General features: G+C 34.8%; 1 protein-coding gene across 7 annotated transcripts in view; it reads right to left on the bottom strand.

The window, feature by feature from the left end:
• LOC132547177 (uncharacterized) overlaps window positions 1-24,016 on the bottom strand; it is a 138,005-nt gene that overhangs the window by 40,198 nt on the left and 73,791 nt on the right. For 6 of the 7 annotated variants that reach the window (XM_060210932.1, XM_060210933.1, XM_060210939.1 and 3 more), the window contains 8 exons: window positions 15,927-16,081; window positions 15,557-15,632; window positions 13,476-13,520; window positions 12,007-12,066; window positions 10,758-11,399; window positions 10,168-10,258; window positions 7,109-7,156; window positions 3,361-3,475 (listed from right to left, as the gene is read on the bottom strand). In XM_060210932.1, the coding sequence (XP_060066915.1) occupies window positions 3,361-3,475; window positions 7,109-7,156; window positions 10,168-10,258; window positions 10,758-11,399; window positions 12,007-12,066; window positions 13,476-13,520; window positions 15,557-15,632; window positions 15,927-16,081 (1,232 nt within the window). The remainder of the gene's footprint in view (window positions 1-3,360; window positions 3,476-7,108; window positions 7,157-10,167; window positions 10,259-10,757; window positions 11,400-12,006; window positions 12,067-13,475; window positions 13,521-15,556; window positions 15,633-15,926; window positions 16,082-24,016) is intronic. The other variant, XM_060210934.1, reaches the window with a different exon arrangement.

Genomic DNA, 24,016 nt, shown 5'->3' with positions numbered 1-24,016 from the left:
ATGTATATTTTATAATCAGTCAATTTTGCGATCTACCCATTAATGTTTGAATGAATAAACTTCCAAGGGAAGTAACTCTTAAACAATTAAAAAAAGAAATTACTGGTAGTAATTTATCGAAAACAGAAACAGTAAGTTGTGAAATGGAACTCTTCTCCAGAAATGTAAATAGTGCAGTGTCACACTCTACCTTAAGTTAATATGTACTGTGACAACAGGCTGCCGGGGTGTGCCTGTTCAAACAGAGAGTGTAAAGTAATGATACCCTGTAATGTTGGATCTGTTTGAGGTACATGTTGTTTACTGCAAAGATATTCAACTCTGATGTAATACAGCAAGTTAAACTCAAACATGGCTCTGATTTGCATTTCACCATTGTCATGATGTATAATATAGAATTGAAATTTTCTTGTTATTTTAACATCAACCTACAACAAAAAGCCAAACTGAAGTAAAATGCAAACCATTTGCCTAGAAAAATAAAAACCAGCAATTTGGAGAAAACCATCAAAAAAAGAAAAGTAAATAAGAATATTTGAGCAACAGAATTTCAGAAATCAAATTTTGGAAAAATCAATGAAAATAAATTTTATCAAGATAAAAAACAAAATAAATTAGGGATGGAACACTTTGAACTGAGCAAAATTGTGAAAACAGTTATATACAAAAAATTTGCATCTAGTACCTATATAACACAGAACACTTCAGAAAAAATTTTGGCTCCAGTCAACTTGTCGGTTTCACAAATTTTTTTTAGTTATGGAAACTTATCCTAAAAAAAAAAGGGAATCCAGCTGCATCTTGAATTATTCTGAATTTACTCTCTTCAGGAAGCAAAGAAATAGTGTACTGGCTGACTTACCTGAATGCAGGCTAGCCAGACAAGTAAGGAAGAAATGGCGTTATTGATGGGTCTAACTTTGTAACCTAATGTTCATATGATACAAAAGCTGAGATAATCGGAGTCATCTGCGGGACACAGATGTGACTTTAAGGATCAATACAAGACCAAGACGGAGCTTATTCGTAATAATCTATATATAAATTATATCTTTCATACCGTACAACATCCTCTGTGAATAGTTTATTAGTCTCTAAACGTTATTTATATATAAACAACGAACATAATTTCATGATTGGTAAATGGATATCAAGGGAAAATTTTCCGTGAGAAAAATATCAGTACTGAAGTTATCTTAATAATAAAAACCATTGAGATAGATTTCTTTGGTTTAATTGAACAATTAAAAATCCACCGATGAGAATGGCTGATAGATCACAAACAGACAGCTTGTGAAGAATTGTGCGATATGGTTGAAATACACCAATGTAATTAGATTAAAATAGGATAGAAAATACAATATCATGATGGAATTATTCCTATTTGTGTGAGTGTACAAAAGGCAAGATAATGTGCCGATATTAGAGTGTTAGGGTACCACCAACTGCGGACCAATGGGGACGGTACAAAATTACAGGGATGTGTGGACAAGAGATTAAAGTTACGTTACACATCAGCATCAGTAACAAAGCCGCAGAGTCTACTGGTAGTAAAAAGATGGACACAACAATACAATACAATACATCTACCTTAGCTTTCAGGGGCTTTCTAGCCCTTTTGTCCAGGGCGGCCGAGTTGACAGAGTAAGACCTGAGGCGTCCTGAAACCTGTCCATGCAGTAAAACACAACGGATAAACAGCTAGCTATTGACATTCGAGAATACAAAAAAAAAAAAAAAACCCAAAACAATAATGTAAAATGCAGGATGCAGAAATTCACTTCACCACCAGGTGAGATGAAATCTCGTTAGATTCAGGTGAGAATCACAACTCGTTAATCACAATGACTAAGTTGTTCTGAACATTTCATAAAGAAGAGCATGCAGCTGATTCAGCGTCCAGTATTGTTTGTTGTTTCATATCCGGTGGGTACCCCAAGCAGCCATGTTGTGCGTCCTTCGGTGTTCCTGGTGTGTCTACCTGAAGACACACTGTAAAACCACAGCTACTTATGTCTATGTACTTACATGCGAGTTTGGTAATCTAATTTACAGCTTACCTACTCGAGTGCAATCTTGAGTATCGGGTCTTAAGTGGACACCTCCGTGTAGAAAATAAAACTTGTCATCATTGCCATAGGCTACCCCTAGAGTACCCCATACAAAATAAACACACACAGTCGTCGCAGAATCAATAACCAGGTGTATTGATTAGCGTAGTCTGTAGCCAGGTGTCTGAACGTGTGTACTTACCTGGCTGTATCTCGTTATCTTACCTGGAGAGATACACACAGCCTATCACTAGAAGATAATGATCTAATACAGACTTGTGTAGACCCCCCTCCCCCAAACCAAGCCTATTCTGTCCTTAATGTTACACATCCCTCCCCCCTCCATCCATATCTCAATTGTTACGTTCTTCTTCATTTCAAAACCACCTGTCATGTCCACCCCATCTGAAGTGTAAGATTTGATCCTTATTTACTTTTTTTCCCTCGGCTGGTTATCTCATTTCGTTTATCACGGAGGAAACAGGTACTTAAGAAAACGTGACTGTCATATTATGATAAGACCCCATCATTTGCCAGGTTAAACCAATAGGCGTGATCTACATCAATAACCCAAACGCTTTCTGCCCAGATTTCCTAAGGATAAATCAATTTTTACCGATACATCAGGATATTAAACGCGTCGGTACCAGATCTCAAGCCAGGTACCAAGCCTCACATTTAATCAGCATAAAAGTGTTGTTTTGTCATGGTTACTTGATATGGAAGCAGGACTAATGACAGCCAGGGTTTCAAACTGAGACGACCATCAAGAGATATTACAACCATATTGTGTATATCTAATAATTCTTCTGATAGGATATTGCTGGTATATACAATATGTATTCACTAATGACAATATTTATTTATCACAATGACTTTGATCACTGCGGAACCTATTTTTTTTTTTTTTTACATCACTCAAGCAGTAATTACTTGTCATAAGGAAAAGCAGATTGCATATTGGAGAATGTTTTAAACGATTCTGTAATCTAGGTTAGGTGGACTTTGCTTCATTGCTCTTTATTTTCAATCCTGTTGGGTTTGTTCAGATTAATTTTAAAGTTATTACTACAAAAAACTTGAGAGACTTGTAGTGGAAATTTATACCATGCTTACGAAGTGTTGTCCATGCATGTGCACGCATTGATATTGACAGAGCAAACATGCACAGCATTTCTCTGTCAGACCCTGCATGTGAACAAAAATCAAACATGCTTTCAAATATCCATACACCAATAACTAAATTACATCAACAAATTCATTTTCACAAAGTTTTTACATTATAATATCGAAAAATGTAAAATCTTACCGATTTTGATTCTTGAAATGCTATAGATGAGAAGCCAGGTTCGTAGTCGACAATACTTCGAGGCTGATTACGATATACTTCAATCTTAGATCGTACATTAGGTGGAGACCATTCGCTGTGAATTAACAAAAACTTAAAATCAAAATAGGAAAATACAAGGACAGCTGTTACATTTTCGGGGTCAATCCTGATCAATAAAGTTATGTGTATTATAGGAACGTCTTTGCCAACATTGACCGTGATCACAGATGCACATAATCTCATTTGATCAGTTGTAATGATACTGGCTCTGTTTCACACCAAACAGACCACACAGTGTTGTCACAGGTGTGAACATGTAATGATTATTTTTAACTTCTATTTCTACCTATTATCATCATTTAATATCCTGCTGGTCCATGTTTACTCATAAAAACATAAAAATTATCCTCAACCATTATAGAAGCAGACATCAAAGGGAATTTTACAACATGCCTTAACATACAAATTATAAAGTGATATTTCATTTTCGGCTCCTTAGAAATAACAGTAACAACAATTTAACATTTACTTACGAATTAGATAGATAAATATGGTATGTACTGTTTGTCAGAGTTATACCCTTGGGTGAACATATATTTTCCAATATTATCGATTTTGATAATTTTACAAGCAAAACACTGATGCCATCATATTTCATTGTAGGCACAGCAGGATGAAATTCAGTGTGTTTAGGGCCTGCTGGGTTATAATAAATAACAATCAGCTGTTACATCTTCAGGGTAATAGAGGAGAGTGCAATAAGAATTCCAATAGATCATCATATATCTTTTTGTAAAAGGTTCTGGATAAAACAGGTGCTCTCAAAACTCCACACTGGTTCCGTTTAGGTAGGTTTCCTGATTACACAATGTTTAACTAACACAGCTTATTATTGAAATAAACATATACTCAGTTAATTTCTGGCTAATAGGTAAAATAATTTAATTAACACAGCTTATTATTGAAATAAACATATAATCAGTTAATTTCTGGGTAATAGGTAAAATGATAAGAGAATAACACATGCTCTTGGTGATGTGTGCGACCATCCCCATCTCTGTCACCCACACACGTACAAATGTGTATACACCCATTCAGGACATGGAAATGTATGGGGTCACCTACCCAACCATGTGGGTACTTCCCAGGTAATTCGGCTTCCTCTCACCTCAAGATTTAACGCATGAGTGATTGATGTAAGTTTAAAACATAATGAAGCCCAGTTGAACTTTACCAGTTTATCTCTATCGGAAAGCAAGAGTGTTGGATTCTGTAGTGAGTTCTGGAGTGAGTTGGATTCTGGAGTAAGCAAGTAGGATTCTGGAGTGAGTGAGTTGGATTCTGGAGTAAGCAAGTAGGATTCTGGAGTGAGTGAGTTGGATTCTGGAGTAAGCAAGTAGGATTCTGGAGTGAGTGAGTTGGATTCTGGAGTAAGCAAGTAGGATTCTGGAGTGAGTGAGTTGGATTCTGGATTCTGAAGCGAGTGAGTTGGATTCTGGATTCTGGAGTGAGTTTGATTCTGGAGTGAATGAGTGAATTAGATTCTGGAGTGAGTGAGTTGGATTCTGGATTGAGTGAGTGAATTAGATTCTGGAGTGAGTGAGTTGGATTCTGGATTGAGTGAGTGAATTAGATTCTGGAGTGAGTGAGTTGGATTCTGGATTCTGGAGTGAGTTGGATTCTGGAGTGAGAGAGTTGAATTCTGAAGTGAGTAGAATTTTGGATTCTGAGTGAGTTGGATTCTGAAGTAAGTAGAATTTTGGATTCTGGAGTGAGTTGGATTCTGGATTTTGGAGTGAGTTGAATTCTGGCGTGAGTGAGTTAGATTCTGGAGTGAGTGAGTTAGATTCTGGAGAGAGTTGAATTTTTAATTCTGTAGTGAGTTGGATTCTGGATTCAGGAGTGAGCTGGATTCTGGAGTGAGTTGGATTCTGGAGTGAGTTGGATTCTTGAGTAAAGTTTTTGTTTTATAAAACCTATATATTATATATATATTTAAAACAAATCAACTTTGACAATGATTTTTCCTTAGCTTCTTATTTCAATCCTCTATATTTTTGTGCTTTCATATCTATACCTAATGTTACATATCAGATCTATATCATTGTACAAAGGATCATTTACTTACCCGGTACTTAGCGAACAGAATACAACCTTCTCATGGTTTGTTTACAAATTTGCTACTAGTCCTGGTAACGTTTATCAAATTTTATCGTAACAATCAGAGGTCAAAGGTTATCTGTAACGTTCCTCTAACTGATCAAGGTCCCAAGATATCACACAAAGTAGATCCGATTTCCTTACTTTAAACTTGGAAAAACTACATTTGTTGTGTTAGATAGAAAAGATATATTTATTGACTTGCAAACGCAAGTGTATGTTCCATCCTCACACAAGCTACATTTTTTACCAAAAAAAAAATGATAATTTTTATTTCAAATTTTATTGATAATATGTTACTGAAATAATTTCAAACAAATTATACTGTACTTTCACAATCACACCATACCGTAGCACTCGGGTAACTGTTCTCATAACATGGGCACTGATTGTTACAGGAAGTAATATCTTTATAAATAACTGTAACATTTATAACCTATTTATCCTTTAATAAGCCCATATGAGTTCAAGAAACTTACAAAAGACTCTTAAGTCGGATGATGGGTTTATCGCACAATAATGATACAGTATACCTTGATCAATTTTACAAAACACCAAAAGTTATGAGTGGGCTTATTACCACACATGGGCTTATTACTGGATAAATACAGTAAATCTTCACACCCCAATGCAACAATTTATTACTATTGATGCTTTCAGTGAATTTGACATACAAGTCAATTTTCATTAAATATGGTCACAGTCGATACCTAAATGTGTGCTTTCAATAATTGATGCACTGTACCGTAACGTTACGCCTCGGTTTAGCGAGTAAATCAATTAGATAGACAGCCAATCACCTCCTTGTTTACTTATTAACCTAGATATCAACAAAGGTTGAATAACATATGAACCCTAACTCCCATGGAAAGCTATAATGAATATAGGTCTTCTTTCTAACCAGGACCAAGTCAATAATGGCAAAAGAGAAAGAAGGACAGATCATTCAAACTTCAAAGTGTGTTTTTTTTTATATTTTAGGTAAAGAATCCAACATTTCTTACACTGACAAATCATTTCTTGTTAAATACAAATGATTTCCACTACAGTCATAAAATGATAGTAATTATAGATTGCTATAATCCAGTCAGAACAAGAAAACATATATATATTGGAACTCTTCTTTGCTGGAAGACAGAGAAAGAGCATAAGGACTATCTACCTTAACACCTGTATAGTTTCAAGATCTAATATTGCTTAATTTTCAGCTACCTTGTTTCCAGAAAACATTTGAATTTTTGTTATGAAAGAAATAATTTGATGCTAAACCAGTTGTAAATCTTAAACACAATGAAATGAACACCATGCTGTTAGAGAACAGGGCTGATTTTTATGATTTAAATGACAGATGAAAAAATAAACAACAACTTGAGTTAATATGTAGGTATATGTATATAATTAATCCTGTATATGTATATACACATGTAGGTATATAGAATCTGTTTGTACATAAGAAAATAAACAAATATGAAGGCATATCACAATATATGTGATAAAAACAAGGAAAACAGGAAGAAAGAAGATAAATACAACTTCAACAACCAGCCAAAGATGGAATATGACCTACTCAAGATATTTGAAGAATTCCTGTAAATCTTCAGGGATTTCGTAATCTCTGTAAAACATAATGGTAATGTATGCATGTATATAAGATACAGACTTCTTCATCAGCCAACGACTGCTGCCAGGAACATTCATCAAGATTCGCTAAATTGCATTAAATCCAGAAACATTTAGCTAAGCTTTCTATGGCATTGTCAAAGCCAATCACAATTAAGTGTGATTTTCTAACATTAGAACTATTAGGTTCATAATTTTACAATCATTTATTTCATTATCACATGTTTCATGCACAAATTTTTAAATGATCAATTTAACCAAAAAAAAAAACAAAAAAAACAAAAAAACTTTAATCTTTTTTTTTAATACAAATGTATTTATACATTTTTTCAACTTTTTCTATATGACAGTGTTGTACTTATGACCAACAAAATATATCAAGTTCACTCCGATTATTCTTTGAATGAAAAAGTATAAATGATTCTACTTTCTGTTACTAAATATCTTCATACACTTCATTATGTAAAAATCAAACAGCCAAGCATCAACTATAGAATAACATGCTGACAAAAGACTGGTATTATAACAACAACCACATGCAGGAATCAATAACATCCCAACTTTCAGGATAAAAACTGAGAAAAAAAACTGTTTGTGCAACAACTGTCAAATCATTCACGTGAGAAAAAAAGACCATGCAAATCAAGACAGGCATCCAGCTGTCATATAAAGGGAGATAACAAAGTCATCCAGCTACCATATAAAGGGAGACAACAATGTCAATATATAGAAGAAAGGATGGGACATAACCCATCCAAACACAACAAAAATGTTTCTCCTAGTTTTTGTCACATGATTCAGGAATATGTCTTATTTATCAATGCTGCCTTCATCTATTATCAGTTTGTGCTGATTACTCATAAACATAAACTGAAAATATATTCATATTTTCCAAAACAAACAGATACTCCAAAACAGCTGATGATCAATTTATACTCTCAAAATTTTTTGTATATTAAAAAATATATCAGTTGACCTTTCCATCAATGTAGTTTCAGAATACCCAGAGAATTGAGTTCCTACAACTGGACATTCACCATCAAAACTGAGTCCTTGCTTAATGTATCTTATTTGACAGAAAAATGGAATTAATTAAATCCAATGAATTTTAATCTATAAATTCTACTATACTAGCATAAAGTTTGAACATTGTTTTGATTTCGTTGAGTTTTTATAAACAGCTCTGATGTAATGAAAGTACAAACAGGGACTCTCCTAGCAATGCATGACCAAGCTTTTCAGTGACTGCTATATATTTAAGAAATGAAGATCAAAACTGATAATTTCTATAAAATCAACAGAAAATTCACTACAAAACAAAACGAGGAAATTTCTGTACAACATTAACACATTGTAACAGAACTGAATAATGAAATTAAAATGATTATGAAAAGATGTTATCATGGTTGATGTGGAAGTGAAGACAGTGGTCATTAGAAGATCTAGAATCTGACCATTTCACACCAGATGATAGAGTGTTTTCCTTTAACTCTATTTGTGAAATTGTTTAATAGTCGGTGTGATCTTTGTGAGAAGTAATGAACACTATTTTGATAATGGAGGATTAAGATGTAGGGGAACTTAACTCCTTCTGGATTGACTTTATTGATGATAACCATGCCTTATGTAACATTAGATTGGATGGTTGGTGTCACACTCTCAAAAGTACATATACATAAAACAATATCATGAATGCATTTCCAATAAAACTGCTACAAGTTTCATCCACATTGAAAGTGCTATAGGATTCACCACTCTCATAACTACTGAAGGTTTCACCACTCCCATAACTGCTAAAGGTTTCACCACTCCCATAACTGCTAAAGGTTTCACCACTCCCATAACTGCTAAAGGTTTCACCACTCCCATAACTGCTAAAGGTTTCACCACTCCCATAACTGCTAAAGGTTTCATCACTCCCCATAACTGCTAAAGGTTTCACCACTCCCATAACTACTTAAGGTTTCATCACTTCCATAACTGCTAAAGGTTTCATCACCCTCATAACTGCTAAAGGTTTCACCACTCCCATAACTGCTAAAGGTTTCACCACTCCCATAACTGCTAAAGGTTTCACCACTCCCATAACTACTAAAGATTTCACCACTCCCATAACTACTAAAGATTTCACCACTCCCATAACTACTAAAGGTTTCACCATTCCCATAACTGTTAAAGGTTTCACCATTCCCATAACTGTTAAAGGTTTCATCACTCCCGTAACTGCTAAAGGTTTCACCACTCCTATAATTGCTAAAGGTTTCATCAAACTCATTACTGCTAAAGGTTTCATCAAACTCATTACTGCTAAAGGTTTCATCACTCCCATAACTGCTAAAGGTTTCATCACTCCCCATAACTGCTAAAGGTTTCACCACTCCCATAACTGCTAAAGGTTTCATCACTCCCCATAACTACTAAAGGTTTCATCACTCCCATAACTGCTAAAGGTTTCATCACTCCCCATAACTGCTAAAGGTTTCATCACTCCCCATAACTGCTAAAGGTTTCACCACTCCCATAACTGCTAAAGTTTTCATCACTCCCATAACTACTTCTGTAACTGTTCATAACTGCAAGAACTGTTGTAGGTTTCACTAACTTATTCAAACAACTGGCTGCAATTGATATTGGTGACAAATTTCAATTTCCAACATTTAATATTATCAATTGAAATTATGTAAGAACACCAATGTAACCGAGGATATTAGGAAAGAGGATATAAACAAGAATCAAAGGAAACATTGCAGTTAGTTTGGATATTTCTATAACAACATATGTGAAGAAAATTTAGTTCCTGAGGTAAAATCAATACAGTTTTTGTTTATTTTGATATTGTGTATGTGACAACATTCAGGAATATAAACAATTCTAACACAAGTGTGTTATGCAACAAACATTTCAGGACCATGCAGTGCATGACTCGGGATTTTTAAAAGGTGGTAAACGACATGCGACTACATGTCGTCTGTCTGTATACCTATAGCCAAACAGACTTATACTCACACAGACCGCTTGTCTCTGGATGTATGAGACGACGTGGAACTGGACGGACTAAGTGGACCGTTGCTACGACTCCCAGTGTCCTGGGACTTGGCTGTAACGTAAAGCAAAGACAAGATTAATCAGTAATCAAACAAATTTTATATTCTTCATCAAGCAGAGATATTATATATTATTTCTAAGTGCTGCTGAACAAATTTATTCCAGTGATAAAGATACATTTCTATATTCTGTTATTGTGATTCAGACGTATCAGATTTCCTGATAGGCTAAATACCTTTTCATCAAAGTCGGGGGTAGACTTATTACAAAACTATTATATAGCATTTTTACTTATTCTAATGAACAGCAGTAGTGTGTTTACTACCAGACAACACTTATCAGTCTTAACATTGTCAGTTAAACACAGAACTTGCTCATAACACTGGAATCTTGTTGAAAGATCCAGTTTATTTTAATGATCTGGGGAAATCTCTTTCCTTCACACAGCTGATGTATTAAAAACATTTCATTTGGTCCTTTGGACCAGGTGAGCCAAAAAAAAAAAAAACCCACTATAAAACTAGACACTACTTATGATATCAATGACTTACCTGGATTCGTTAGCTGCTCAATACGGCTCTGGACACTTGGAGACTTTTCTTTGGACTCAATGGATGTTCGACTAGACTCTGACGCAGCTCTTTTAAATGAAGGTTCTCCCGTAAATTTACTATATGAAAATGAGGATTCACTTGTGGACCTATTATCCTGATTATGTTTGTTGACCATAGTCTCTGTCCTTGGTGAAAAATCTGTCTTAGGTTTATTTCCTACTGGGGAAAAGTCTGTATTTTGTTTATTTCCTACAGGAGAAAAGTCTGTTTTTTGTTTATTTCCTACAGGGGAGAAATCAGTTTTTGATTTATTTCCTACAGGGGAGAAATCTGTTCTTGATCTATTTCCTACAGGGGAGAAATCAGTTCTTGACTGATTTCCAGCTGGGGAGTAATCTGTTTTTGATCTACTTCCAACTGGGGAGTATTCATTTCTTGATTGATTTCCAACTGGGGAGAAATCAGTTCTCGATTGATTTCCCACTGGGGAGTAATCTGTTCTTGGTTTACTTCCAGCTGGGGAGAACTCAGTTCTTGGTTTGTGCACAACTCCGGTGGATTCACCTTGTGGTTTTTCCTGTTTGCTTGATTGTTCAATTCGTTGTTTGTGAGAATCAACTTTAGATTGATGTACATGTTCTATTAAAACAAAACAAAAAGGTCATTATCATACAAAACACCGGACAATTACACAAACGCTGTCTCTATATATCCTGAGAGTTTATGCTCAGTTTACATAGGAAAGGAATACTTTGCTGGAGAAAGATGTACATGTAGATTAAACACAACCAACTTGAATTATATTGCTACCAATCTTATCTAACTAGATTCCTTCACTTTAAAAACTGTTTATGTGATTTCAACGAAACTGACTCCAAATTTACTTCAAGTTCAGGAATTTAACAAGGACAATAGAAATATCGGTGAAACTGATGAGTGATGCCTAAGAGCAAATTTTAACAAAAAGGAATTTTTCTGTAACTAAGGGGTTTCAGGCACTGAATTCAGTACACAGTACATCTTCTTAGCATGACTAATGTATACACTGAGTTTCATGATCCTTGCTTGCTTAACTGTGGGCAAAGTTACGCCCGTACACTAGAGAATGGACAGAAAGATGAACAGACAGATGGACAAAGTGGCGACTATATTCTCCCCTGAAAATTTTCCAGTAGTAAAAAAATTATCCTTTTTGAATTAACATCTAATGTTTTGAGAACGGTTATTTCCCTGCATTAAAACCAACCTTCTTTCTGTGATGAATTTTCATCCGCACTGTGTGTCGGCTTAACATAACCAGTTGTTCCTGTAAGCAAAAATCATATATCCTAAAAATGTTCCAAAATAAAACAGCAGGAGTGAATTCCTTCTATAACATCACAGATATATCAACCATGATTGACTTTCAAATGATCAATATAACTGATTGAAATCTGAAATAATCTTTTGCAGTAAACAATTTGGCAATGTGCCTATTTCTTAGTATATACAAAAACTGTCTCTGTAAAATCATGTCATTACCATTTTCAGAGAAGCCAATGACTAGTAGACTAGCTTCACAAGAACGAAGCAATATTTGCCTTATATGCTAAAATCAACTTTTATTACAGTAGGTCTCTAAGTTATCAACATCAACTTTAAATCATGTGTCATGTTCCTGATTTTGTATGTGTACAATTCAAAAACAAAAAAAACTGTATAAGTAAAAGCATATAGAGATTGTATTTAAATGAATGAATGAATGAATGAATGAATGAATGAATGAATGAACCATGTATTGAACAAATAAAAATCTACAAATAAACAAATAAATCAATCAAAACTCAAAATTTGTTGCTTTAGAAGATACAAGTATATCCTGGTCTGCAATTAAACTGCAAATGGAAATAAAACATTGTTTATTAGCAGAACAGAAAACCAGAAACGTCCATTAAGTAATTCAGGAAAGGGGAGGTAAATCATGAGGATTTCAAGGAGAGATAATGATACAAGGTCAGCTGAACTTAAGCCAATATTGTACTGATTTTTACCCATGAGGAAGTTATTGTGTGGTGTAATCAGATATACTTGTGCTATGGAAGAACAGAGTGCAAATTATTAATGTTTATTTCAAGAGAGCTTTCATGTTGATTTCCAATTTGAAATTTAAAAAAAATGGTAAAGACATCAGAGAGATAATATATAATTTGTATATTAATATTTATTGAAGAATATGATGTTGTATCAATATTAACAAGTTTTCCAAAGAGATATGTGAATTCATTAAAATGTGCAGTTTTCTAAGTCACAGTAAACATACTCAGAATAAGACTGGATCCGATATCGACATGGCAATGTTTGTTAGTTTGTTTGTTTGGGATTTTACACCTGGCAAAATTTTGACAGAAAGGGAGAAATCATGACTGGCATAAGTGGGATCCAAGTCAATGTGGTAGAAGCAAGCATATAGGATATATAATCTTATCTTAATCTTATCAAAATGGTAAAATAAAAATTAAGAAATGATAGTTAATTTGCAAATCAACAAACCAAACTGAGGCAGAATGCGTATGTGTACAAGATGAGCACATCAACCTGGGTGAACAAATTTTTATGCAAAGAAATCAAAGGCTTGAGTGTATACAGGTATGGGAAATATGCTGGGATGTGTATAGTTGTAGATTGTTCACTTGGTGAATCAGAACTGGGTACGGAGGCTGAGAAGTTGATATTAACCTGCTTCCCGTAACCACGCCTCCAGGTCGGCAATTTCAAGAGAGTCTGGAAATAAAATGGTTCACTTGATGTTCTTCACTTTCTTGTGTCAAGTATTATGAAAAAGTTGCAAAACCTGGTTCAGTTGATAACGTAGACAGAAAAAGGGCTCATCATTTCTTCTTTATTACAAATCAAGCAGTTCATTTAAGGAGTCAAAGAAAATTGACTAATTTTGTGTAAAATAACTAGAATTGTTAGACAACAATTAACAATGAGGGAATCAGTTTTAAACATGAACACAAGTATTTGATAAGTGTCTAATGATCTCTTATGAACAGATGGCACCAGTGGGAATGACAAAAATTGTGAAATAGACATATTTCTGATAATGCAGGTTTTGGGACATTGATGATTAGATAACTAAACTGACAGGATCTGAGATTTCAAAGATAATTTTTGTATCAGAATGTACAGATTTCTAAAGAGAAAAAATAAAATTTATTTAACACATTGAAGCTAAAGAGTCAACAACATTCATTTTCCCTTGTTTGACCAAGTAACCATGCTGGTGGTATGAAATAGTTTGAATTGATGTTTGTAAAATAGAAAATATGATTCACTTAGCACATTAGCAAAGATAAAATGGGATCCTGATGGAAGAGAATTAAATATTAAAACCGTTCAGCATCACATGCTGCCATCCGAGAATGCTTTTCCATAGCGTTAGAATATAAATGGGTCTCAAAGTCCCCTGTGTGACTAGGCTACCATCAGTGGTTCTAAAGTATATCAATATAGTGTATATAAACAATAGAATATTCATAGTTGAGTAGTGGCAAGCCTATTTCATGTTTCAACTTGTAATTTCAAAATTGAAAAAAATTGTTGATAAAGAATGAGATATTGATCATATTATTTTTAGATATATAAAAGATATTCATATCTGATGTTATGTTTTATTTATTGAATTTTTTTATGGATTCATATAAATTTTATCTTGAACCATGGTTCTTTAAAAATGCATTTGTATACAAAGAATGCCATATTGATATATTTTGTTTTAGTTTTAAGGTTGCAAAACAAAGAATTTTTTTTCACATTGTAGTGAAAATAGCATTTGTTTTACATACAAAAATGGCTAAAGTCACAGACAGCAAAATCAAGTACCCCGGTATTAATTTCGAATTTTTGAAAGTCAGCAAACTTTCCAGTAAATTAGCTGGTGGTGTTAATAAACAGTAATTACGATCGTAAGAGCCTTTAAAACCTTTTTAAAAAGATTGACCTCCGACCTCGCAGCGCCTAGTTTGTATTGATTGTACACAAATGATTTGTGTCACGCTATATTGTTTAAAAGACAGTCAGAAGAACTTGGTATACAAATTTTAGACATGTGAGATATTTTGGTATCAATACGTCTTTTAAGTACAACAATACACCTTAATATATTACAACACAAAAACACAACAATTCTGTACCAGCTAGCTCAACAGGGACTAGGTAAACCAGCACAATGGTATGTTATAGTGCCTACATTTAAACACAAATTTAAATATTCTACTAGTAAAGAGCAACTCCAAACCTAAAAACAGTACATTTCAAAACTATGTCCACTGGGACACAACATTTTTCATTTGATTCTAAAATAACCTTACTTAATATATATATGTTTCTTTTTTCAATGGCACCTTCGTTTTCCATTTGGTCTGTATGCATACTCAATATGCTGAAGGTTGCCCTACGCCATTATACAGTGCAATCAATACCTACACACCTGGGGTGAAGGTAAAATGGACAGGTGACTGTGGGAACCTATGCTTATTTACTTACCTGTAGAACCTTTGCTTATTTACTTACCTGTAGTGGCAATCAATAAAACGTCTCCATAAATACAATTAAAACAATAACTGACACTTTTTACCTGAGTCGCAGCAAAAAAAAAAAAAAAAACTCCAGCAAAAATAAAAAAATCAGCACCAGTTTTTTTCCTTCTTAAAAACAAGATCTGGTAATTGATAATTGCTTCTTTTGAACATTTGGAGCTATTTCTATTTGACCAGTGGTCAGCTAATGACCAGCAGTGTGTATAGGGTTCTCACCTGCTTTGCGGTGTCCTGTGTGAAGACTTCTGTACATTTGTTTGTACCAATCATGCTGCTTTTCTTCATCCACATTCTGAAAATAAAAATGTCATTCAAATTCTGCATCAAGCATTGAAAGTGATTATTGTTTTCATAATACCAGGCTTTCCAAGTCACAGCAAAGCTATAATCAAATTCTTCACAAAAATGTTGGCCATAGTACCGTGCCAAACAAACCATGTTATTTCTATTTCAAATGCCTGAAGATAATTGAAGATTCTCAATGTAAACAGTAGTTTTCCCATTAAAATATATTCTTGAAATGTAACAGCTGTCCTTGACCTTGAGCAGACCACCTTCAGAAGGACCTAAGCCCTATATCACCTACCATTCTAAAGGACAGAGGCATGCCTTTCTCGTCCACTGGCCCAATACCCTCGTATTTGACAGGCCGTTTTTCCACTGGTGATTTCTGATCCGAGTACGAATCATCCTCATTCTTCGACTGGTTTAGGTATGCGGCCCCCTTTGGGATCTGCCCCTCTGTAACAACAGAAATGGTTCCTTCATATCAAACAAACATATTTCAAACGTTTAATTCAATTTATCATTGGGTTTGAAATCTTCTTCACATACGAGCATCACAAATTATAAGCAATAATATAATTTTTTCGCTGCAAATTCATTCGAAATGACTGACAGGCTACCACAGTAGAAATTTGACAGTGAAAATTTCTTCATATCGTATTGGTTAAATCATAAATTGACAACCTTACCATTGTACATCAATGAACTAGTTCCTGACAATCCTACCAGTTTACATACAGGGACTAGTTCTGATCAAATATGCAGATGTTTTTACAAAACTACATTACAGCAACACTTCCATATCAATAGCTCTATGTCTAATTATTGAGTATTTCAAAAACAAGTGCCATTATTTGATCTGAATATGACTTTACAGTAGCGACCATGCAGGCAACAGTGTAAACACAGAATAGGCCAACATCAGGATACCCAGATTCAAGCCTTTATTTTCCAATAAAATTCATAATTATCTTTAATCTTTAGAAAACTATGAAAAAAAAACCAAAAAATACAAATAAAAAGACTGGTATTTATCAATTGCCATATTCCAGAACCTGATACAAGTTAGGTCCACAGGAAAATTGCTGCCAAAGTATTTCTAGAACCAATTGGAAACTTTATTTTTTCATATGCTAAACAATGCATCTGAATTATAAGAGTAACACAGCATTTCTGATTCTAAATTAAAAATATTTTTAGGATTTCAAATATAATGTAAGAATTCAGATTTTAATCACAACACTGAAGAAGTTGGAATTGAAAGCCAAATATATCTTTTCGCTGGATATATTTAAACTGCACCCGATTCCCAGATACTGCTGGTGACTCATACGACCTGAACAAATGTCAGCCTTAAGTAAACAGACTGCATTGTAATGTAATAACAGTACTGTAAGGCAAGTACCGTCAATTTGTCCTTGAAATCTAAAGATCAGGTTTTTAAAACGAAACTTTAAATCTTTATTCCTACAAAACGATATAATTTCTATCCAAGAAAAACTGAAATCAATGAAAATGTGTAAGGAAGCATTTACTGAAAGTAACACTATATATCTGTTAGAAGGAAATCTTTCCTCACCACTAGTTCTGCAATAGTCTGTTTCTTCAGTCTACATTTCTGTCAGTAGTGAGAACATGACAATTTGCTTCGATGAAAACTCACTAATCATGTCTTTAGTTTCAACGATTATCTTATACTTTTTAAAAATTTCAACTGAACGTCAAGGAGTGTTCAAGGAAGCTTGGTATTGATAGGAAAAGCGTGGCACTCTGAGGAAAATTCTGGTAATATAATGCACACAAACCAGTCTACCATTAATTTGGTCTTAACCTGAAAGATGAATGAACTTAACCAGGCAAATATATAAATATATATATAAAAGTTAATAAATAATAGAAGCTATAACTTCATCACCCATACATTTCAATATATATATTCTGGGCTATAGTTTATATATAATATATGAATAAGGCAGTATATAATATTATACTTATACATAAAACATTCTGATATATAATACACTATATTGATTAATTTGGCGTTACTTTTTACAGATAAACTGCTGTCCATTTCATTTCCACACATACACTGCCTTCCATTTCATTTCCACACATACACTGCCTTCCATTTCATTTCCCTACATACACTGCCTTCCATTTCATTTCCACACATACACTGCTGTCCCTTTCATTTCCACACATACACTGCTTTCCATTTCATTTCCACACATACACTGCTGTCCATTTCATTTCCACACATACACTTCTGTCCTTTTCATTTCCACACATATACTGCCTTCCATTTCATTTCCACACATACACTGCCTTCCATTTCATTTCCACACATACACTGCTTTCCATTTCATTTCCACACATACACTGCTGTCCATTTCATTTCCACACATACACTTCTGTCCTTTTCATTTCCACACATATACTGCCTTCCATTTCATTTCCACACATACACTGCCTTCCATTTCATTTCCACACATACACTGCCTTCCATTTCATTTCCACACATACACTGCCTTCCATTTCATTTCCACACATACACTGCCTTCCATTTCATTTCCACACATACACTGCCTTCCATTTCATTTCAACACATACACTGCTGTCCATTTCATTTCCACACATACACTGCCTTCCATTTCATTTCCACACATACACTGTAGCATTTCATTTCCACACATACACTGCCTTCCATTTCATTTCCACACATACACTGCCGTCCATTTCATTTCCACACATACACTGCCTTCCATATCATTTCCACACATACACTGCTGTCCATTTCATTTCCACACATACACTGCCTTCCATTTCATTTCCACACATACACTGCTGTCCATTTCATTTCCACACATACACTGTTGTCCATTTCATTTCCACACATACACTGCTGTCCATTTCATTTCCACACATACACTGCCTTCCATTTCATTTCCACACATACACTGCCTTCCATTTCATTTCCACACATACACTGCTGTCCATTTCATTTCCACACATACACTGCCTTCCATTTCATTTCCACACATACACTGCCTTCCATTTCATTTCCACACATACACTGCCTTCCATTTCATTTCCACACATACACTGCTGTCCATTTCATTTCCACACATACACTGCTGTCCATTTCATTTCCACACATACACTGCCTTCCATTTCATTTCCACACATACACTGCCTTCCATTTCATTTCCACACATACACTGCCTTCCATTTCATTTCCACACATACACTGTTGTCCATTTCATTTCCACACATACACTGCTGTCCATTTCATTTCCACACATACACTGCTGTCCATTTCATTTCCACACATACACTGTTGTCCATTTCATTTCCACACATACACTGCCTTCCATTTCATTTCCACACATACACTGTTGTCCATTTCATTTCCACACATACACTGCCTTCCATTTCATTTCCACACATACACTGCTGTCCATTTCATTTCCACACATACACTGTTGTCCATTTCATTTCCACACATACACTGCCTTCCTTTTCATTTCCACACATACACTGCTGTCCATTTCATTTCCACACATACACTGTTGTCCATTTCATTTCCACACATACACTGCCTTCCTTTTCATTTCCACACATACACTGCTGTCCATTTCATTTCCACACATACACTGCCTTCCATTTCATTTCCACACATACACTGTTGTCCATTTCATTTCCACACATACACTGCCTTCCATTTCATTTCCACACATACACTGCCGTCCATTTCATTTCCACACTTACACTGCCTTCCATTTCATTTCCACACATACACTGCCTTCCATTTCATTTCCACACATACACTGCTGTCCATTTCATTTCCACACTTACACTGCCTTCCATTTCATTTCCACACATACACTGTTGTCCATTTCATTTCCACACATACACTGCCTTCCATTTCATTTCCACACATACACTGCTGTCCATTTCATTTCCACACATACACTGTTGTCCATTTCATTTCCACACATACACTGCCTTCCTTTTCATTTCCACACATACACTGCTGTCCATTTCATTTCCACACATACACTGTTGTCCATTTCATTTCCACACATACACTGCCTTCCTTTTCATTTCCACACATACACTGCTGTCCATTTCATTTCCCTACATACACTGCCTTCCATTTCATTTCCACACATACACTGCTGTCCATTTCATTTCCACACATACACTGCTGTCCATTTCATTTCCACACATACACTGCCTTCCATTTCATTTCCACACATACACTGCCTTCCATTTCATTTCCACACATACACTGCCTTCCATTTCATTTCCACACATACACTGCCTTCCATTTCATTTCCACACATACACTGCTGTCCATTTCATTTCCACACATACACTGCTGTCCATTTTATTTCCACACATACACTGCCTTCCATTTCATGTCCACACATACACTGCCTTCCATTTCATTTCCACACATACACTGCTGTCCATTTCATTTCCACACATACACTGCCTTCCATTTCATTTCCACACATACACTGCCTTCCATTTCATTTCCACACATACACTGCTGTCCATTTCATTTCCACACATACACTGCTGTCCATTTCATTTCCACACATACACTGCCTTCCATTTCATTTCCACACATACACTGCCTTCCATTTCATTTCCACACATACACTGCTGTCCATTTCATTTCCACACATACACTGCCTTCCATTTCATTTCCACACATACACTGCCTTCCATTTCATTTCCACACATACACTGCCTTCCATTTCATTTCCACACATACACTGCTGTCCATTTCATTTCCACACATACACTGCCTTCCATTTCATTTCCACACATACACTGCCTTCCATTTCATTTCCACACATACACTGCCTTCCATTTCATTTCCACACATACACTGCTGTCCATTTCATTTCCACACATACACTGCCTTCCATTTCATTTCCACACATACACTGCCTTCCATTTCATTTCCACACATACACTGCTGTCCATTTCATTTCCACACATACACTGCTGTCCATTTCATTTCCACACATACACTGCCTTCCATTTCATTTCCACACATACACTGCCTTCCATTTCATTTCCACACATACACTGCTGTCCATTTCATTTCCACACATACACTGCCTTCCATTTCATTTCCACACATACACTGCCTTCCATTTCATTTCCACACATACACTGCCTTCCATTTCATTTCCACACATACACTGCTGTCCATTTCATTTCCACACATACACTGCCTTCCATTTCATTTCCACACATACACTGCCTTCCATTTCATTTCCACACATACACTGCTGTCCATTTCATTTCCACACATACACTGCCTTCCATTTCATTTCCACACATACACTGCTGTCCATTTCATTTCCACACATACACTGCTGTCCATTTCATTTCCACACATACACTGCCTTCCATTTCATTTCCACACATACACTGCCTTCCATTTCATTTCCACACATACACTGCCTTCCATTTCATTTCCACACATACACTGCTGTCCATTTCATTTCCACACATACACTGCCTTCCATTTCATTTCCACACATACACTGCTGTCCATTTCATTTCCACACATACACTGCTGTCCATTTTATTTCCACACATACACTGCCTTCCATTTCATGTCCACACATACACTGCCTTCCATTTTATTTCCACACATACACTGCTGTCCATTTCATTTCCACACATACACTGCTGTCCGTTTCATTTTCACACATAACAATATATATAACATGCTTCCTTTCATGAATGAGTTCCACTTAGTAGACAATTATTAAGATTTTTGAAACCAGCATGAAAGTATGACAAATTCCTGACAGCTTTCACCAAAAACAATCTTATTAATATTTCGAAAAATTAAAGACAATATGTTCATTAAAAATACATTTAAAGGTCAGAAATAAAATTTCTATTTTTAGTATGTAAGCCAGTTTTCAACGGTCTAATTTCAAACTTGGAGGTTACTATAGGGAGTCCCAGCACCCCATACTCAAGTGTGTGCTGACAAAAATATGACTCCAATATAAAAGAGTTCCAGTTTGTTCACCGTTTCTCTTACTTGACATTTAACTGTAGCAAAATTATGTGATGAATAAACAATTCTTTTTAATTTCCCTTCAACATGTAATTTTTTTCTAATTTCCCACAATTTTCCCACAAAAACATGTTTGACGAAAAAAAACTCCTGATAACTACTAGTTTAGCCTGCTTAAAAAACAGATAAAAAACTACATCCTGCATTAACAGATGCAACTTTTGCTTTCTCTAACATTACAGTATTTTCAAAATAAATAAAAAAATGTGTCAGTTGTCTAAAAAGGTGTGTAACCCATTATCTCCACTGTATAAATGTACAGGAAATAACAAAAATATCTATAAAATTACAAGGCCTGTTTACAATGGACATATTTATGATTTTGAATTCAGATCACCAGTCTGGAGTTAACATCATAGTTTGACGTTACAAATGTGATCTGGCACTTTTAGCCAATAAAAACCTGGCTAAGGTCACAAAACCTAGGCTACATGTTACATAATGATAAAAAATCACATTGATATCATTTATGGTATGCATTACAAGACAAGATTTACGAGGAGCCCTGAACAGTAGCTGTAAAAGTAATTTTACGGGAAGTGCCCTAAATGACCATATATGACAAAAACAGCTCATACAGAACACAAGTAAAGTTGGCTGATGGGGTCATAACTATCCTGCAATAAGCCCAGTGAACCAAATTCTTACTCAAAGACAAGGAATTGGCTCCTTGCAGGACATCAAAATAGAATTAGTTTGTAATTCTACAAAACAGCAATTGATACGGGTGGGCTTATTACCAGGCATGGGATTATTTCTGGGTAAATTTGGTAAGCTAGTTATGCATGTATTTTCATTTAAAGAAGACGGGTAGGAAGGAAATTTCTGATGCTAAATGGCAATAAATCTGAGGAGGGGTTCTTATTACACCAAATATAGTAAAGGAAATGCTGATCCTTAAAATATCTTTCATCGTTTGTACACCTACACCTAAGAGATGAAAATCAGGATTATACAGTATATTAGTATCAAATATTCAAATGTTATCACATCCCATCAGAAAATATATTATTATGATTATTGAATTCATTTCTCGCTCTGTTGGTGCAAGACATTGCACTTCCCTAGCTACACAGACTAAAGTGTTGCTACTGATGTGATTAACACAATACACTTCAAGAAGATTATGTAATATTAAAAACACAGTGTCTTGTTCAAAGTTTTGTTTCCAGGTTAGAAAAGACTAATTCTATGCCTTGTTTCATCACAAGTGATTGACATTACAGAAATTCCTATCTACATAATATAGCTTGTACCAAAAACACTCAAAACACCTTTGGGATCGACACAATGACCTCTGACCTTAATTCAGCACAACAAGAGTTTAATTGATGCTCTGAAGGTTCTATAAGAAACAACATACATCATGCTTGTTCAATCAGTGATTTGTCAATGACATTTTCTTGTAGATCAGTTCAGGGGACCAAAACTCTGATACATGTGTCTCAACAATCGATAAATAAATAAATAAATAAATAAATCAAACTAACATGGTAGTTGGAATTTTATTTTAGGCATTCCCTTGTCAAATAACAGTAAAAATTTTCTTTTTGAAAAATAAATAATGTATCATACTATAGTTAAAGAAATTATTCAATTTTGAAAAAAATAAAAAAAAAAATAAAACAAAATAAAAAATTTGGTTATAAGCCCAGTAATATCAACTTTAACTTTTGAAGTAAAATTTCATTTTCACCTTAAATTCTCTTGCAGTTTTCTTAAAATATAACATGACACTAAAAGTTCTCTATCCTTAGTCCTAATAAGAATGCTTTATTGTTGGATTTATGTGTAAGAAAAATATACAAAGAAGCATATCTGTACCTGCCAAGGGCTGAAATGACCTAGTCAGGCTAAAACAAAACCCTTAGACAGATAAAACCCGTCCAGGCATGTCATTTTTGGCATACCTGTGCTATTGTTTTTGTATGTATATTTGTGTTTGTAAACTCAAAATGGCGGAAAATCAATTCAGGAAGACGTAAAACAAGATACTTAATACCAGGGTTGAAAAATCTATCTACAATACTGCAGGTCACCTAACTTACTTCTGGACAATGTGGTCATTGTGTGTTGATGTATTTTGGGCATGACTGGTGGGAATTTTATAGTATGAATAAAAATGCTTTTAAAGAAATAATTTGGAGCAATACAATTATATCCTAAATTACCATCAAACACAAAACACTTGAGAATCTGAGTACCGTTTATGTACACTTACCTGAGAATTATCCTTATATAAAATACAATTTTCCCAGCATTCAACGAGTGTCAGG

Source organism: Ylistrum balloti, unplaced genomic scaffold, assembly GCF_031769215.1.
Source record: "Ylistrum balloti isolate Yb309-2 unplaced genomic scaffold, AGI_CSIRO_Ybal_v1 Utg369936, whole genome shotgun sequence".
NCBI classification, from domain to species: Eukaryota; Metazoa; Mollusca; class Bivalvia; order Pectinida; family Pectinidae; genus Ylistrum; species Ylistrum balloti.
This window is presented reverse-complemented; position numbering and strand designations above follow the sequence as displayed.